At 46.2% G+C, this 20,241-nt stretch overlaps 1 protein-coding gene across 1 annotated transcript in view; it reads right to left on the bottom strand.

The window, feature by feature from the left end:
* Positions 1–20,241, bottom strand: part of Agap1 (ArfGAP with GTPase domain, ankyrin repeat and PH domain 1) — a 345,764-nt gene that overhangs the window by 146,984 nt on the left and 178,539 nt on the right. Inside the window, exon 12 of the mRNA XM_013023308.1 lies at positions 5,034–5,202. Within this exon, the coding sequence (XP_012878762.1) occupies positions 5,034–5,202 (169 nt within the window). The remainder of the gene's footprint in view (positions 1–5,033; positions 5,203–20,241) is intronic.

Here is a 20,241-nt window from a genome sequence, read left to right as displayed (position 1 = left end):
GGCTGAGGATCATGTTTTAAAGTTAGTCTAGGCAGAAATGTCTGTCTATCTCCCATCTTCAAGTAATCAGCAAACAGCCAAAAGTCAAGGTGTGGCTCAAATGATAGAGTGCCAACCTTGAGGAAAAAATCTAAGCAAGAGTACAAGGCCCCGAGTTCAACCTCAGTACCACCAACACAACCAAAGCAGAGAGGTGAGAGGCAGAGGAAATTATCTAAGGTGACAAAGGACCACTGATGGTAGCCTGAAGGAAAGGAAATGAAGATTCCTGAAAAAATAAAACTAGGTTTTTCAGATACATGAATTAACCTCTATTTTTCCTGGCTGTCCAGGGCTCGTGAGTCACAGGAGAAAACTCTTGAGTATCATGTCCAAAAAGATGCCCCGAATGTCATGCCTTTGTGTTTGTCAACATTTGTTATCAGATACAAGGCATGCTCTGGGTCGAAACACTTGTCCCTTTGAAGAGAACAATGGTGCATGTGCGTGTGTGCATGCGTGTGTATGTGTATGTATGTTTACCTGGGTGCCAGGGTTCCTGGGGAGGGCCTTTTCTACCTTCTTATCCCTGTAGGATAAGAACTGTAGGATCCTAACTCCTAAAGCCTTGTTGTGACACGATTTTGGAGTTATTAAAGCTGTCCTAAATAGCTTACAGTAGAAACCAGAGATGTATAACACTTATGATTTGATTTTACATGAAAAAGGGGGAAAACCTGTACATGTAAATAAGATCATACAATGTAAATCGCAAGTAAAATACCAGGATATATCTGAATGTTATAAAATGTTTACATACACCCCTCCACATGCATTCCTATCAAATCAGTGTAGATTAAAAACCATTACTAGCAAGTGTGCAAGGTGAAATGGGCCACCACTTTATAGATGCCGATGTGGAACTATATATGAAGAACCTTACAAATGGTTGTACATGTACTCATGGTCCCTTAGGAAGTGCTATGCAGGAAGACCCAGGTATGCAAGGCACATGCATGTACCAGTTGTGCAAGGCACATGTGTACCAGATGTGCAAGGCACATAAGTGTGCCAAGCATGCAAGGCACATATGTGTACTAGGTACGCAAGGCACATGCGTGTACCAGGCACACATGGACACACACATGTACCAGGCGTGCAAGGCACGTACATACATGTACCAGGCATGCAAGGTACATACGTGTACCTGGCTTGCGGGGAACAGATCCAGAAGGGAAGGTATAAAACACCAATGGAATTCAATAGAACTGACACAAGAAAATAGGAAACAAGCTCAGTTAACCTAACAACTCTTAAAACAAACATAAACATTCAGAATCAAATGAGGCAAGAGTAAAGAATTAGGTTAAGCAGACGATTGAAAGTTTCTGCCAAATAGCCACAGATAGCCTTACAGATACTAAATTTTAGCTGTGTCCCTTAAACACTATTCATTTCTGATTAAATTTGCTGTGTTACAATACCACATGTGAGAGAGCAGATTACAAACCAGGATTTTAAATACAGGGAACTCAATTTTAAAGAGTCATTTAGATGATGTAAACTCAGAGCTAGCAAATACTTCCATTTCTCACCCAGGAAAGGACATGCTGTTTCGCGGATTAATGTTCAGGTTTGGGAGGTCAATGTAAATTAAAATTTCAAAACACATTAGTGAAGTGGCTGCCTCTTCCTGAACTGCGGGCCTCACAGCTTGGTCCAACAGTGCAGGCGCTGAGCTGACAAGGCCACAGAAGCCGCTGTTGGGCCAGCCGCAGGCCTCGCCCGCTGGCTGAGCCAGGGTGCCCAGCGTGCAGGCCTGAGCCCCGTCCAGGCCCAGATGCCCGGGAGGCACCGCACTCAGCGAACGCCACACCTCGCTACCTCAGGTCCAAACAGCAGAGAAAATAAACTAGGCGTCCTTACAGGACTGAGCGTTAGGAAGATGCAGGTCATGAAGAGGGCTGTGACATTTTCACTGTGTCTCAACCCGGTCACATGCCCATTCACAAAGGTCTCCCAGTAAATAAAATGGAATATAGGCAAACCCCCAGAAGAGGCGGCCTGGGACACATCTAGCCAGGAGGCATGGGATGGTGGCACAGGACCTTTTGTATTTTCTACTTACTACGAAACATTTTATTATCATTATGACAACTGGTATTCAACAGCAACAAACTGAAGGAGTTTAAGACCCTAATTTTGCATATTTAACACTTCTTGGACTGAGGGCCATTACTTTGTCCTACGTGCCAGATACATTTCTATCCTCTCTTCAGCGCAGCCCCATTCCCAGGGTGGAGCTGACCACGCCACCTGTAGACCTCCCACCTTTCTTGAAGCCTGCCACGCTGTGCCAAGTCTCTGTCTCTGTCCTTCTGACCCCCAGATGAGGATGAGGGGTTGTTCTAGGGTAAGGATTATGTTTCAGTGACCAGAGTCCCTGGGGCTCAGGGATGAGATGAAGAACTCAACAGATGTAGGGATGCCACGTAGATACAGACTTTAAAATGCCCCGTCGCTGTGACACGCACATGTACATTTGTCAGCTGAAAGTTATTTCAAGGTGTGATAGGTCAAAACTGAGCTAGTAGGTGTTCTGGATTTTGACAGGAAGCATCTAACACTTTTTTTTTTTAATAAAGGAAGTTCAACAAGTGTTTGTTGGCTTACATAAATAAATCCACAGATCGACGTGATGAGAGAGGAGGGAGATGGAAAACTAGTTGGTCACAAGTTGACAGTCACATATAGGAATTGTAGCAGTCAGGGACACCAGATTTATGGCACACACTATTTCTATAACAAATAACCGCTCAATAAATAATTCTTGAAATACATGATAATGTAATATAACAAAGTAACAGACTTACATAAAAACTAAAACTAATACCAAGTTCAGGGAACAAACAGTACATGTTTTCTCTCATATATGGAAGCTAAATCTAAAATACAACTGGACACGGTAACTTATACAGAGCTCTAGGCATCCACATGCAGACCAAAGGAGGATACTCTTAGGGGACCAACCCACAGGTGTAACTCCTCTGAACATTTAAAATACTATTTATCAGAACAATTTCTGGAAAATGGAAACGTGTTTTTTTGTTATTGTCGTTTTTGTTAGTGGTGGTGCTGTCTTTGCTTTTGGGGTCTTGTCTTTTCGGGGGGGGGCAAAAGGGAAGTGCAGAAAGAAACAGTGAACAAAAACAGTGATGTATCCAGTGTACCCTATGTGGAAAATGAACTATGTAACTGATAGGCAGGGACAGGAAGGGGGTAAAGCAAGGAAAGGGGTGACACTGTCTAAAAAGAATTGTATGCATTTCCTAACTTATGAAACAGTAACCCTTCAGGACCATATACCGTCTAATAGCAATGAAATTACACTGAAGTTAAACTTAGTGAATAATTTTGGTAATTATGGACTATAAAACTTTTCTCCTCCCGTGGGCTCAGTACCAGTTCACCTGACACAGAAATCTCACTCATGTTTTGGGAGGAAGCCAGGCCAGCAGACCCAGGAACCCATGCACCTTCCGGAAGGATCCGATGCCTTCCTCAGGAGACCCTGGTCTCAGCGGGATGCTCGAGGGCTGTGTGTCCCTTGCCGTGGCCGTTTCCCCTGCTGCGTCCAGGTATTATCTCTTCACCTGTGTCATGCAGGCAGGAGGCCTCACGTGCCATAAGCCAGGCTGGCGGGCCTCAGACCCCAGCTTTTCTCACCCCTTCCCTCCTAACCATGGTCATTTAGAGCACGCGGAGTGGGCACCTCCCGTCTTTAACAGCACACAGCCATTCAGAAGGGAAAACAGCACCTTAGAGGAACAGAAATTCTAGAAATTCCTGCAGAAACAGGAGACCTGTTTTGAGAACACAGGGTGGAGGTGAGCTTTTTGCTGGAGGAAACCAAGGCTATTCCTAGAGAATTTCCATGTGCTGCCACCTTGCTGCCTGCCCTTCCAGAGCCAAGCAGCCGCGACACTGAATGCTTGTGACCATGCAACTGATCCGGGATTTCAAAATGCACGCAATATTGGCAAAACAAAACTGGCTTTCTCTAATGCTAAATAATTAAAACAAAAAACAACAAACCAAAAAGCCAATTTCTTTCTTTGGCCAGTCCAGGGGCTTGAACTCACGGCCTGGGTGCTGTCCCTGAGCTTCTTCTGCTCAAGGCTACTGCCCTCCCACTTGAACCACAGCACCACTTCTGGCCTTTTCTGAGTAGTTCACTGCACATGAGAGTCTTTTTTCTTGTTTTTTGGGTCCAGTCGTGGGGCTTGAACTCTGGGCCTGGGCACTGTCCCTCGGCTCTTCAGTTCAAGGCTAGCGCTCTACCACTTGAGCCACAGCACCACTTCCGGCTTTTTTTCTTTTTGCTTATGTGGTGCTGAGGAATCAAACCCAGGGCCTCAGGCATGCAAGGCAAGCACTCTACCACTGAGCCACCTTCCCAGCACATGAGAGTCTTATAGACTTTCCTGCCTGGGGTGCCTTCGAACCATAATCCTCAGATCTCAGCCTCCCGAGTAGCTAGGATTACAAGCATGAGCCACCAGCGCCCCGCCAAAAAGCAACTTCTTTAACAAGGAATTAAAAAGAAAACCAACAACTGAAGTTGCATTAGAGATTGATGAGTATATCTTCAAATACAAAACAGAGTATTTATGCTGTCTATAGCTTAAATGCCTTCCTTTAAATCTTGTTCCAAATTGTTTTTCTTTTAGACAGGTTCCCAAAGTTAGATCATCTCTCATACTTTAAGGAGTGATTCACATTTCTCTGAAGGCCTTGAATACCAGCCTCCCAGGTGACCCTAGGCCCCAGGCAAGACTGACACACTGAACACCACCATGTGCTTGGCTGGCACTCACAGAATCCAGATGTGTACAGAGAACAGCCAATCGGGAAGGAATGTGGCCTCGAAACTTGGATCTGTGTAGCCGCCAAGTCTCCACTTAAGTGTGTGGAGTCCGACCTGGTCCTCCAGCCAGGCCATCTACTGCTGCTGCTGGGCCACGGTCCTTGGGGTGTGCGTGATGTGAGCTTACCTGAATTTGGTGAGACGTGCAAACCGCTCATGTCCTTGGACAGGCCATTGGTTTTGGGGCTGGAGATGGGCGCGCAGGCCGACGTGGCTCGGGGCGGCCTCTTCCCTGGGACTTTCACAGTGGTTCTCAGGAGATCAATCTCTTTACCGTGAACATTTTGCATGTAATCCTGTTCAAAATGTTAAATAGCCAAGAGAGATTAAAAAGTGGACCTTCCACAGTGGAGAACACTAGGCTCTATCAGATGTCATGAGCTGTGGTCCTGTGACCCCGCTACTGTGTGAGGTATTTCCGAGGTAAGTAAGGATTTCGTCTCCAGGGCCTGGGTGCCTTAGCCATTATATTGAAATCTGAGTTTGGTGTCTGTGTCCTGAACTGACCCAGAACTGAAAACACAGGGGAATGGAGCAGATGCTTCACCAGGGGGAACTTAGGAAGCAAGTGTACACACAAATCCTGGATTTTTGGAATTTTTTTTTACCTGCTGGTCCTAGGGCTTGAACTCAGGGCTTGGATTCTGTCCATGAGCTTTTGTGTTCAAGGCTGGTGCTCCACCACTTTGAACTGGCTTTTTAGTGGTTAATTATAGATAAGAGTCTCAAGGACTTTGCCACCTGAGCTAGCTATGAACTGAGATCTTCAGATCTCAGCTTCCTAAGTAACTGGGATTACAGTCAGTCACGAGCCACCAGTGCCTAGCAATACATACACACATACACACATAGAAACTTAGACAGATACATCTACATTCACATATATTTTATGAATTTATATAGTTTTTTGCTCACTGTGGTGTGAACCCAGCATCCCAGTCCCTGACAGGCAGACTTTACTCCCAAGCCACATCTTTAATCATGATTTTTTCCTTCCTTTTTTTGTGCTAGTACTAGGATTCGAACACAGATCCTGGGAGCTATCCCTGAGTTTTGGTGCTCAAGGCTAGTACGCACCATTTGAGCCACAGCTCCACTTCTGGTTTTCTGGTGGTTAATTAGAGATAAAGAGTTTCATGGACTTTTCTGTCTGGGCTGGCTCTGAACCACGATCCTTAGATCTCAGCCTCTTAAGGAGCTAAGATTATATTTGTGAGCTACTGGCACCTAGCTTTGTTTTCTTTTAATTCTTGCCTACTATATGTACACTAGGCTCCTCTTGTACATCCAGGTAAAATTCTGGGGGCTGAACCATGGTTTCTTTAATACTTTTCTGTAGGGAGGACTGGAATTATCTGGTAGGAACTTAGTGTAAACAGTACAGAAGGAGGAGTGGGTATATGAAGGACCAAGAGCACCCTTGAGGGCTGGGTGGGTGTCTGAAAGCGGGCTGTGAAGCAGCAATGTGCACCGTTTGGTCCTTGAGTCCTAGGTTTCTTCAGTTACTACACCAAAGAAGAACTCTCGGTCTTTGCTCCTGGTGGTGCCTGGCTAGTTCCTGGAGGGAAGGAGGCGTACAATGACAGCTGCATTGTTTTGGGGGCTCACTTTCATAAGGTAGGAAGGGGAGAAAGGAAGGACCTGGGGATGAGTGCTCAGGTAGATCTGGGGCTCCAGCCCCTCCCCCACTTTCTTTCTCTCGAGGAGCACAGGTCTCCTTAGCCATGTGTTCCTGCCATGAAGTCCTGGGCTGCCACAGCCTCAAAGGGACAGGGCCAAGTGACCATGGCGAGAGCCTTGAACTCACAAGCCAGCATCAACCTTCTCCCTCAGGAGCTCATTAACTCACAGTGGTGAAGCATCCACTGAAGGCCTATTGGAGAGTGAGGAGCTACTGAGCCTTAGGTGTGTTACATATTAATAGTAACAATGAAAATAATAACATCAATACACTTAATAATAGTCCAGAACACTGGACACAGATACATAATGATCATGATCACATATGATGAGAGGATATATTCAAAATCATTGTTGTGTAAATCCCTTCTCAGAGCTTTAAGCATTAGTAGGAATTGGGCACAACCATCTTGGCTTTGGCAGATTCTTAGTGAATTCCTTTCAGATTTTTACACCCAGCAATTCGTATTTGTTACAGTGTTTAAGTCTGTCAGTGGAGTTTTACACATACACACACACAAAGGAAGACTGGGGAGAGAAGAAGGGGGACAAGGAGAGGGATGGGGGAAGGGAGGAAGAGAGAAAGAAGGAGAAGAAGAGGTGAGGCTGGATGAGGAAAGAGAGCAGGCAGACTGTGAGGTGGGTCTTACTGGCTCCTAGGGAACAGGCCAACAATTATTTCATTTATTTATTTGTTTGCTTATTTATTTATTTATGCTGGTCTTGGGGTTTGAACTCTGGGCCTAGGCAGTGTCCCTGAGCTTTTGTGACCAAGGCTAGCTTTCTACCACTCGAGCTATGGTTCCACTTTCAGCTTTTTGGTAGTTAATCGGAGATAAGAGTCTCCTGGACTTTGCTGCCCAAGCTGGCTTTGAACTGAGACCCTCAGCTCTCAGCCTCCCGAGTAGCTAGGATTACAGGCGTGAGCCACCAGTGCACAGATGATGAGAGGCAGACCTCACCTTGCAGGCCATATGGCTAAGGGGGAAAAACTCTATAAAGTGAGGGTAAAACATGCAGGGAGAGGGGAGACCCTGTGGGAGGCTTTCCAGCCAGCAGCCCTGGGGGGGATGCTGCAGGGTGCCAGTGATTTCCCTGGGATAGACTCCAAGTGGCCGATGGGACAAAAGCCCAAAGAGCCAAGGTCAGAACTAAGAAGAGGAAAATGACTGAAGATGAGGGGAGAGCACCAGGAGGTGTGGCTCCTTTGGGCCAATCTGGAGGCAGGGGTGAGGCTGGAGAGAAGATACCAGTAGGCAGGTCCTGAACCCCCTGGCAGTCACTGAGCTGTCTATCGGGTGTCTGCAGCGGCCACCTTGGAAGAGTCCGAGTGAGGAAGGGAAAGGGGAAGGTGTCTCCAGGTGGAGAACAGGGTTGATGACAAGATGTCTGACTACTCCAACTGTGAAAATAATACTATGACTGTGATCGACTATGAAAAAGGCTGTGGTTTGGGAAGGGTGTGGACCAAAGACGGGAAAAAAATAAATGACCATCATTCAGCGAGGCTGAAGGATGAGGAGGAAGGACACGTGAACATGTGACAGAGGGCGGCACGGGATGGCCAAGAAGGACTCTCCGGAGGGCAGAGCGAGGTGCGCCCCAGCCTCTCTCAAGTTTCAAACCCAAAGTTAATGCTCGTAAATAATGCATTCCTTCTTGCATAGTTACTCCTTTAAAAATATCAACTTGCTATAACTTTCTCCTTTAACAAATTAAAATACAATAACAGGAGTGTAATTGAGCATTTATTGCTTATGAGCTCTAAAATGAGGCTAATCAGAGAGTGACTAAGCCCCAGCGTGGGCTCTTTTAATAGGCATGTCTCAACATACAATAACCAGGATATCTTATTTAAAATTATTATAGAAATGTAGCGAGCCCGCTTTCCGATGGGGAGGCGTCAAGGGAAGACATTTATCTCAAGCTCAGCATGTGCCGGGGATCTGCCACCACTTCAGAAGAACTGGCTCTAAGAAGTCAGGATATCAATTTGTCAATTCCTGTATTTCAAGCCCATGAAAAATGCTAAAAGCTTACAAGATGCAATTCCCCGTCAATGGAAATTCTCAGGCCCAGTGCTGCCTAACAGGTGGGATGTAAAACCCCTGGGGGGGAGGGGGGATGGATTGATGCTCAGAGCTGCTCCCAAGAGAAGCTGCAGGGAGCTCCGCCTTTCTGAAAGAGGTCAGCCTTTCACCCTCTCCCCCATCTTGGTACTTGAGGAATTAAAGCTGCGACCACTAAACAATGCTCCCTCTTCAGAGGCAGAGGAAACGTGCAGACCTGGTTCTGAGGCAGGGGCCTCGCTGGGTAAAAGAAAGACAGCAAGCATGGATTTTGATATGCAAATGATGCAAGATACTACCCCTTCTCCATGTTAGTTGTCGAAAATGCTGATCGCAGATAAAAGAGGGGGAAAAATCCCTTTAACAAGGCACGAGGGGTAATTCAAAGCCAAGTACTTTTAAACAGCACTTAACAAGTCCCCGGGGCCCACTCAGGAGCCAGGCCCCCAGAGGTGCCGTCTCCTGCCCTCAACAGCTTGAAAAAGTAGTAATTGCAAACCTATTTGCATTTTTCTTCTCAAGTTGTCCAGGCTTATCATGCGGGTTATTTATTTATCCCCCCCCCCACGCAGGCACCTGAGCAAAGGGACCCTTCTCGACGCGCCAACGGCGCGCTAACCATGCCTGGCTGTCCCCCACGCGCTCGACTCCCCGCACCTTAGCCATCTCTTGTTTTTTACATCTCGCTCCTAATTATGTTGCATCTATTGCCTTACACTTAATTAGCTGCATTAATGTGATTTCTTTTCACATAGTCAAGCAATTAAGAGCTATGATTGAGTTTCATTCAATTAGCCTCAACAAACATGCTAATTGATATCCCAGATGCAAATGAAGTGCAATGAGAGAAACCTGCTAGCAATCGAGGGCCACGTCAGAGACCTGAAGCTCCCAGCTTGCTGACAGAAGCACAGCTTAACGTGGCTCCCGCCTTCTGTGGGGCAGGCCATTAGTGCCTGGGTGTACCCCATCACTCCTGATAGAGGGATTAGATGATTCGCTGCTGAACGATGTTGTCCTGAAACTTCAGAGCTGTGCATTCCCAGGCCTGGGAGGGGACCAACTGGGTACCACTTTGCTCTGGCAGAGTCCTCATCAACATATGGAGCGAGGCTACCCAGAAACATCCAAGGATTCTTCCCAAAATGACAAAGCCATCCCCTGGCCTTCCCGGAGCCCTCTGAGTGCATGATGGTCTATTCGGTTTTCAGTAAGTGGGGAGTTCATCTTCGTCAGCTCTGGGGCATCTGGCACTTGAGTTAAGCTCAAAATACAGCCATCCATCAATAGTCCCTAAAAATACTCTCACTATATTGATTCTCACAGCCCTGCATGGGCAGGGGGGCACTCCTCTTGGCTATCTGTGAAAGATGGTTTGCTGATGTGTTCTTAGGGTACCAAAAGCAGTTAACAAGATCTTGAAGCCAAACCGAAATGCATAAAGTGTATGATTGGCATCTCAAAACGAGGTTTTGAGCAAAAACAACACAAGGCTTTGGAAAGGTAATGGTTTAGCCTCTACTTGTTTAAAGTGGTCACGATACAACTAATGCATTTCTTGTTCATTTATAAAAGAATTAAGATGTTTACAGTCAAACGATGAACAAAGTCATGGAGCTCTTTGTCCTAATGAGGTTCCCTCATGTGTTCTGGTTTCTAAGCCAGAAAGATTTACTACTTCATATCAATGTATAATACATGGCTTGAAGTTTGCTTTTTGTTTGGACCTAGTCTATCTAATTGAGCTTTTGTCTTCTATAATGTAACTTGGAAATCTTCAAGATGTGAGTCTTGACACATGCCTAGGGGTTAGGAAGGCCAATAGGATTTAAAAAAAGTTTTAAGATATGATTTGCCTTTGAAGGTGCAGAATTGGTTGTATGCAGGGGGTAGGGATTGCTGGTGCCCCCCAATAAGGTGTGGCCATAAGAGGCAGGAGCCAATCGTGCTAGCTGTCATTGTGTTACCCACCATCCTCCCGACTGTCCTCGAGTCACCTTCCTATTACCCACCTTCCTCCAGTCACCGTCCTATTACCCACTGTCCTCCAGCCATCATTGTATTAGCCACTGTCCTTGACACAGAAAAACAAAACAGAATCGGTTCACCTAAACAATCTTTTTGACAAACAAAAACAACTTCTGGCCAGGCCCTGGTGGCTCATAACTGTAATCCTATCTACTTAAGAGGCTGAGCTCTGAGGATCACAGTTCAAAGCCAGCCTGGCCAGAAGTTTCTGAGACCCTTAACTCCAATAAACTACTCAGAAAAAGCCAGAAGTGGCGCTGTGGCTCAAGTGGTAGAATGTTAGCCTTGGGCAAAAAGAAGCTCAGAGATAGTGTCCAGGCCCTGAGTTCAAGCCACAGGACGGAAGAAAAAAAAAAAAAAGCCCACAAAACAAAGAACCACAACTTCTCACATTTAGAATTTCTTTTTTATTTTCTCAGTGCTGACATGGAAGTATAATAAAGCTTTTGTGCTGGGGCCTAAGGTACAGTGTCCCACAGAGAGTCTGCAATTGTTGGGGTTGCTGCAGACCTAATTATTTTGTGGGGTGATGGAGTCTTGACGTAAAAGTGACTAAGTACATGTCATGCACAGCCTAATAATGGTTCTTCAGTCTTGGGCAACTGCAGGGATTTTCTTGAGAACAGTAGCAAAATGCACCCTTCTGAGAAAACAGATGATAGCATTAGTGGCCAATGATAAGTTATGAGCTTTCAAGCAAAAATGATAATGTGTATGTGTTCTAATAAAACTTTATTCACATGAACAGGCAGTAGCTATGGGCTGCATTTTGCAGATGTCTACATTAGGGGCTTGTGGTCTTGTTTTGGGCTCTCTACACTGATGATTTCCACCAAGACAACGTCTGAATTTCTGAGAAACAACAACAACAACAAAGTTAAAAACAAAACAAAAAAACCCACACTCAAGTGGTAGAATGCTGGCCTTGAGCAAAAGAAGCTCAAGGACAGTGCTCGCCTTGAGTTCAAGTCCCAAGACTGGAAAAAAAATATACAAAAATATTCCATTCCCCACGCCCAACCTTGTTTATGAGCCTGTCTCAAATCCTCAGCAGCTTTCCTGACACAAGTGGTAGTGCTACAAAAGGATGCAATGCTTGGAATTATGTGAAGATTTGTAATCAGCGCAATTAACTAAGCTAACTGGAGCACGAAGCTACACCACACACGCACATGCACACGCACGCATGGATAAAGACGCAGAAACGACCACCGTGCAAATTGGTTCAATGCACTTCAGTGTCGCAGAGGAGGAAAACTTAGAGACAGAGTTTCAGATTCCATGATGCATTACCAAGCTTTACCACCTATGCTGACAGCTGGAGGTGTGGCCTATGTGGTAGAGCACCTGCCCAGCAATCATGAGGCCCTGAGTGCCTAGAAAGGGGTGAGGCAGGGAGAGAGAGTTTTGGTATAGGATGGAGGGACCTCATGATTACCTGAAATGGACATTAGAGTACGTGTCCCTTTCCCACTGCCATTATACTTGAACCCAAACACTGAAACACACAGAAACAGATGAAAGAATGTAGCCCCAAAAAGTAAAATAGTGCTAATCTCTTATCTATAGTGACATACAATGTATGGTTTATGTTGTAAATGAACTGCATCAATATCTTAAAATTTTCCATTTGAATTTCTAACATGAAAAATATCAATAGGCAAAGTCTACAAAAACAAAAGCTCTTTGGGGGTGTCTGTAATTTTAAGGGGTTCGGAGACCCAGGTCCAGTGAATATTGTGAAAAGCCACCAGTGGCTGTGTGAGACTTTGTATACACAACAAGGAAGAGCCCAGATCTGGACCTCACGAAGACTCTGCCAGGCTGTCCACATTTGTTTATCTACTCCAGGAGGAGGAAAAAAGGACTCATTACCCATCCCCATTTCTATTGCACTTCCTGAATATCAAGGCTCACAAAAAAATACAGTAGTTCATTAAGTTCTATTTTTAAAAAGTCTTACTTCTGGGTTCAAAAAAAAGTATGTAAGAGAGGCCATTGTCAGATGCACCACGATTCCCAAATTCCGTTTCGTATTATTTTCAAAGGGAGCTAATCCATAAAGACATATATAGCTCCATCCATTCAAAGAGATCAAGCAAACGTTGAAGTCCAACATGTATGAATAATAAACAATAGCCTCATACATAGTCACAAGGTACAGAGGGAAGGCACGCTCCTAAAAATACTGCAGAAATATTGTAAAACTATGAAGAATCTTCTGGCCACATCCTTTCAGATCACACAACTCAAAGAAGACAATTTTTCCTTCTCTCCAAAGGACCCCAGTTACAATAGCAAGGTAGGAGGTAGCTTCAAAGAGAAAAAAATTCTATGAGAGAAATAATTTTGTTTCCCAAGACAGCCAACAGATTTCCAGTGCTCACTTTCAAAACTGCCTCCGTGAAGATGAACGTTGGTAAGTGCCACGAGCGTGACCCGCCAACCACCATGCGAAGAGGGTTCCCGGCAAATTAGACATGTAACGGCGACCCAGGCAAAGACATCGCTTATCAAACTCTGTGCTTCACTTATTAATAAAAGGCTTACTGGGCCTGGTAATTATGGCACGCGTGGTGAAAGGAAGGACTGTTGAAGCAGTTGCCGGGCCTAGTGGCAGATGCGTCTCACTGTACAATGGTGAGCTCCCACACTTCAACTCAGGCAAATCTTTCCCGTCTGTGGGCTGCGGTGTCTAGTACTGAACATTTGTGGGCTAAAGTCCAACATCAGCCCAAGGGGAGAGGTTATTATAATATAAATCAAAATAGCAGAAAATTTCAAATTGAATTATGAATATACCTTTTGCTCCTTCATTCTATCTGTCTTGATTGACTTACTATATTGAGCTTTTACACTGCAAGAAGGATTTTTCTCATTTTAGGTTAGATTGAATATTATCCAGTTGTAACCCATGCGTGCTCAAACTCAGCCTGCCCAAGATGAATGGTTCGGCCGTGAGAACGCTTCTCTCCTGCCACTGCAGGCCCTCTAAAGGCAGCCATGCGCACATTGCCCTGCGGACTCTAGAAGACAGGGTGTCTCCTTTACATATGGCTCCGAAGACTTCTCTGAATTGTACAGCAATGTGTACCACAGTGAGAGGAGACCAGCTTGCAGTTAAAAAAAATTGGTGTCAATACTGGGGCTTGAACTCAGGGCCTGGGGACTGTCCTGTAGCTTTTCCATTCAAGGCTGGTGCTCTACCACTTGAGCCACAGTTCCACTTCTAGCTTTTTGGTATTTAATTGGAGATAAGAGTCTCACAGACTTTCCTACCTGGGCTGTGATCCTCAGATCTCAGTTTTCTGAGTAGCTAGGATTACAGATGTGAGTCACTGGTGCCCAGAGAAACAAAGACTATTAAGACAATACAAACACTCCTCTGTCTGGGGTACTGGGGATTGCTGTGTTGTATCTTTTGCCATTTGACCTAATGTAGCACAGAAAATTCCTGCTTGGTTTTTTTTTTTGTCTATTACAAATTTTAAGTACTTTAACTATTCAACTTTCATGTAGGCCCATTGAACTGCTCATTTTCCCTAGCCAGCTACTGCCCTCCAAAATAGTGTACCTTGTCAACTTCAGTGATTCCCAGTCTTCTGCTTTCCCAAACCAAGGAAGTCCAGAAGCAAGACCCAGCCTTCCCCTACCAGAAGGATCATTCCCAGGGCTGAGCGCGGGAGGCCAGCATCGCTGCTTCCTCACCAGGGCCTGTTCTTTAATCCCTGTGGGCGCTCATGTCCATGTCTTTAGAGGCGGGGATAACAGTCCCTGTCTTGTGAGATTGTTGGGAAGGTGAACTGAGCTCACACAAGCAATGCTTAAAAAGCCACCACGACCCTCCACAAGTGCTGGTGTTCATCATCCTTAGCCAATTCAACCAGTTTTTGTTTTTCTCCCTGAGTTTCTGCAACTATTCCTAGACCAAGTGTGTGGATACCAACTTGAGGGAGCAATCGTGACACGCCATTAGGGATGACTGGCAGAGCAAGTCTTCACAGTACAGCACAGGACAAAGTAGGTCCCCTGCAAATAAATGACATTTCTTTCTTCTTCTCCCCTTGCCCTCCTCATTTATTTATTTTTTTGGTGGGGACAGCATGGACATGGTAGTTAGACATTTTTATTGCAAAATGCCGTCTGGAAAAGATGCAAAACAAAATTGCTAAAACGCAAGGGAGAAAACTGAAGGGGGGAACACAAAAGGCCCCTTCCCTTTGCTTATTGAGTTCAAAAGCATAACAGGCAGCACCCTGCAGCAGACGGGAAGCTACACTAATTTTAAAGCCATAAAACGCTATCAAGTGCCCGGCGGGGCAGGACTGCTCTGAAGCTCGTGGCACCTAAATAAGACATGGTTCATTTACTTCGCAGCTTAGCCTAATGTAATCATCAGCGGATTCTTAGCCTAGAGTTGTAACAGGCAAATAGCCGATGCAGGGGCGGCCCTCCCAGCCATCGAGGGGGCCGCAGCTAGATTGCTGTTGATTAGAAAATTTTTCAGTTTTGACAAGCACTTAATGAACATAAATCGCACCTTGATTGGTTTCCATTTGGGGCCACAGGCACACCTGAGAGAAAGCGGCCTCTCCTGCTCCACCTTGCCCTACCTGCAAGACCTCAGCAACAAGCCGGCAATCGGGTTATGAGCCAGAGAGGAAAATATTTATGAAACATCATAATGAAATTCAATTTCTTGGGAGAAGTGAAAGAACAATTCCTTGCTACCCCCCACGGCCATCCTCTCCCACTGAGACCCAGGCTGTGACTCACTGTCACAGAGAAAATCAGGGGGTTGTGATTTATTTACCTTTGGCAAGAATTTCTGGCCACAATTTGTAACACTAAAAGGCCAAAGAAAAAAGGAAAACACAAGGGTACAAATTGGGTACAAAGGATGGCCATTACTATGTAAAATGTCATGCTGTAGGACAATGTCTCATGAATGCCATTAGGAGCTCAAAGAGAGAGTGGAGGCAGGCATGGCCCACACCTGTAATCTAGCTACTCAGGAGGCTGAGATCTGAGGATCCTGGTTCGAAGCCAGCTCAGGCACGAATGCATATGAGACTCTTATTTCCTTAGTACTAGAAAAAAAAAAAAAGGAAAGGAAGGAAGTTCAAAGACACATTCAATGTTGCTAAATCTGTGAATACACACATATGTTCTATTTTTCCATTTTAATCAGAAAAGCAAGTAGAGTTTTCTAACTCAGAGCCATGTTAGGTAGGGTCTAGTAAATTAGATGGCTTAATATTTATAGAAACATGAAGACTTTGTCTAGTCTCATCCCATCTAATAAGCATAACTTCACTATCAAGGCACACTGAAATATACCAGCGATGTGTTCTGGCCACTTTGTTTATCCAAATCCTGGGAGCTAAATAAAATAAACAAGGAACATGCTGGGTAAAATGAGACTTTTACGAAGAATCTGACTATGTAGTATAAACCAGCACGGCATCCCTGTAACCACGAAGCCAGCCAAGGGTGGGCGGCCCTGGAGACATCCACACTCCCGTGAGTGTCACTCCGGGGTCTGGAGTGTTGACACAGAGCAGAAACCATCTGTACACCCTCTCAAACAAGTTGGACGAATAACAATAGATTTTCCAGGGCACCCGAAGCCCAGGCAGCGTGGCCTCCCCTACCCTGGGAGCCCAGGTGACCCACAGGGATGCTGGGAGTGGTTTTCAGACCACCTCTGAGGCTTCTCCATCTGTAAAATTCACAATGTCCTTTACTGGGCCCAACAAATACCCATTCTTTTCTCTCAACTAAGGCCATGGTGAGCTTTGGTGGCTTCAAAATTCACCCATCCTTTGTAGCCCTCCAATGATACAGATTTTAAAGCCTCAAGCTCAGGAGATAATTTTATGCTTACTATCCATTGCAACATTATTTACAACCAGGAGGAATCCCCTATCCACTTACTGGTGAAATACATAAGCAAACTGTGGTCTATGTATACTGTGTTATTATTCGGCCTTAAAAAAAGAAGGAAATTAAGATCTACCAGAGTACTCCCCTTACGTGAGATCTCTAGTTACAGATTGAGAGGAGAATGGGGCTAAGAGGAGGGAGTGGAGAATTAGTCTTAATGGATAAGGAGTCTTGATTCTGCAAGAGGAAAGGAGTTCTGAGGATTTGTTTCACAACCATGTGAATGTCCTTGATGCTTTTAAGGGCCAAGAAGACAGGGTCTAAGGGAGGGATCTGAAACCACAATTTCAGGCCCCCATCCTACCCATCACATGGACTTGCTGGACCCTCTGAGCTAAGGCAAGAGTTGGAGAATCAAGGGAGGAAGAGACAGAGCTGCGGGAGGAGGTGAGGAAGAGTCGAGGGCTCCAGACTGTTAAGTCTCTGAATGCATTTGTATCCAGGGCTCTGTGTGCATGTGAAATGTATGGTTCTATGTGTGTATTTACAATGCACTTCACATCAGCTGCTGCTGGCTGTGGCCTCAGATCCTCTCTCAGTGTGTTCAGCTTTCAATCACATTGACACATACCTGCGATAAACCAATTTAGGAAGAGGAAAGGATTCTTTTTACTTTGGCTCACGTGTTCAGTCCATGGTTGCTTGGCTGCACTGTGGGCCCGTGGAGATAGTCCACGGAGGAAGGAACATGTGGGAGACAGCCAGGAGGCAGACGAAATGGAACAGAAAGGTGCTGGGGGGAGGTGGGTTCTAATACTCCATCCAGGATGCGCCCCAACTTCCTTCTATTAGGTCTTACCTCTCCCAAGCACGGGCTGGGGACCAAACCTTCAATACACAGCTTTTGGGGGAATATTCATGATCTAAACTGCATGTGTGGAAAGAGAGAGGTCCATGATTGTCTATGTGTCCAGGTTACAGAGCAGGCAGCATCGGTACACTAGGGCCCTCAGGGTGACTCTGGCCAGTGGATGGGAAACAAGAGGGCTCTTGAAGACAGGAAGATACAAAACTTCCATCCCAACCTGGACAAAGTCCTGCTCCCCGAAGCTAATCGATGAGGCCCAACAGCAGCCATGAACATCAAGTGCTTCTGTCTCAGTGGAGGAGTACACTTTCGGGCTAATCTGTAACTGGGGATTTAATGAAATCTACGTCCCAATCATTTAGAGAGTATGAGGTTGAGTGTACTGACACGGAACATTCAAAGCCAGAGCTGTATGCGGCCAGAGGCAAAGCCGCTTGATTAGACATGACCTGCCCTGTAGTGCTGTGTCCCTCAGGGGGGACGTTCCAGTTCCTCACGTTGGGCATGAGGCACGGAGCCAAGCTGTGGCCAAACCTGGCATCACGAAGAACAGGCAATGAACCTAAGAAAGACTCTTTTGAAGTCTGCCTGGTGTGGCTCGAGGGGGTGGCTGGGTTGCTCCCATCACCAGGGTCCTGAGAGGAGGCGGGGCTAGGAGGGATCAGAGCACGTAATCTTAGGCTGGGCCCCACAGTGTCTTGGGCTGGGCTGGGAGGCGCTAAGCTGGTCCTTACAGGTCCACTCAGGAATCCCACCGCTTATAACTCCCTGGGCAGGAATTTCAGCCGTGCACCAGGCCCTCTCCCGACATGGAAGATGAATAGGCAGCTACGCTGAACTGTGAAGCCCTGAGGTCCGAGTTCTTTCTCATTATCCCCTCCATTTTTCTATCATGGAGCTCCCTAAGGCTCATATTTAAGTCCACAGAAAGGGAATCTAAGGATCCCTGAACAGGCTGCCCTCTGCCCGCCATAGCTGTGATCCAGAAACCTGGCTTAAAACCACGAGATACTCAGATCTGTCTCCCTCCCCAGGAAAGCTCAGCACTTAGGGCTTTTAAAGGTCTTGCAGGTAGACAGGTTTTCAAACAAACAAAAACGTAGACCACAAAGCAGGCAGCCACACAAAGCAACCCGCTTGCTTTTCATTATTATTGTAGTTTTATCTAAATGCTTAGGATCATCTGTGCAAAATGTCAAGCACAGATAAAGGAGCCAGTTAGGCTGGTCAGTGAGGAGCAGGGGTGGGCTCCCTGTCCTACCCAGCCTGGGACTCGCGCAGCGGGGGCTCGCAAGGCGCCTTTCCCGGCCTGGTATCCGGGACTGCCAGCCGGCCTGCCTTTCATTCCTGCTTTGGTTACGCTTTCCGTCCATTATCTAAACTGATCCCCCCCCCACCCCCTGCCCTCCCGATTTCTAGAAGATACCTGATGGCCAGTTTCCGATGTCCCTGGACGTGCATGGCACAGCCCAGCGTGGGGCCTAGATGCTGTCATGCTCCAGTCTCAGCACAGGCCGGCACCCCCAGCGCTGATCACAGTTTTAGGAGACTGTGCGCCTACTCTGGCCACTGTCCCTGACATCCATGGCCCACAGGACCTCGTGGCTCTTTTTGCTAGGATGTGTGAGTGTCACAGCATGGCCAGGGTTTACCCAAGATCTTTGGGGTCTATCACTTTCTGAAATTTTACAGACCCCAATGATCTGGTGTAGAATTTCAAGACTGGAAACTAGCAACCCAGCCACATACTCCCAAGTTTCTCACCAAGGCAAGTCTGAAGTCTGTCCGTGAGCATCCCTGCGGTTCTTCTTCTCATTGGAAAGAGCCATGTCAGACCAACTCAGCCACCCAGAAGAGACCCACTCCAGAATTCCACACCTAGAACCTCGAGACTCCTCCACACACCGTCACCGAGCATGGTGGTAGAAATCAAATCAATACAAAGGACTGCAATACAGGTCATGCCAGACCTGGCCTTTAAGGGTTATAATCCATTCTGGGCTAAGCTGAACCACTGGCTTAGAAATCTAGAACTATCCATGTGCTTGTGCCAAACATGTCTCCTTCAAAATGGCAGTAGGAGAACTGTGTTTAAAACAACAGGAGCTTTGCTTAATGAACAGCTGTATAACAAACAGAGCCCTCAGCTCCTGTCCTGTTCTCTAATAATGGGTACAGACTTACAGAAAAAGAAGGTGGAGTTTGCAAACACTGAGGGTCATTGCAAGGAAAAGCCTGTGCATAGAACTCCTGAAGAACTGATTGCAAACAAGAACTCAAGAGTTTGGGCTGAGAACTAAGCAGACATTTGTCTCCTGCAGAACTTTCTGGCAGCTATAGCTGCTATCATCTCTGCCCCTGGCAAGAAGTAAACATCCCTACGAACAGTCCTGGGTTCAACAGGAGGAGGAGCGTGTTATCAATCAACTCGCAAGAGGAATATTTTGATTACGCTTCTTCTCTCAGGATCATCAAGCGATGGAGGCAGTGGCCAGACCTGGCTCTGTGAAGCCTGCAGGCGGGCAGCCCCTCCCCGAGCACAGGCGCCCCGCCTGGCGTAGAGGGCAGTCTTGAAGAGGGGTGGGCCCAGCTGCAGGTGGGGCTCCAGAACAGGTGTTCTGTCTCTGCTCTGAGGCCACCTGGCAGGAGGTAAACCAGACTGAACAGACCACAAAAGGGATTCTTCACTACAAGAAGGAACTCACATCTCTGTACAGGAATGTGACTATATGTCTCGGTATAAGAATACATCTATAGTTTTATAGATGGGCTCCTGTATCTGTCTATGTTGATGTACAGATGCG

Source organism: Dipodomys ordii, unplaced genomic scaffold, assembly GCF_000151885.1.
Source record: "Dipodomys ordii isolate 6190 unplaced genomic scaffold, Dord_2.0 Scaffold1, whole genome shotgun sequence".
Classification (NCBI taxonomy): domain Eukaryota; kingdom Metazoa; phylum Chordata; class Mammalia; order Rodentia; family Heteromyidae; genus Dipodomys; species Dipodomys ordii.
The sequence above is the reverse complement of the archived record's forward strand: the minus strand, read 5'-3'. Positions and strand labels throughout refer to the sequence as shown.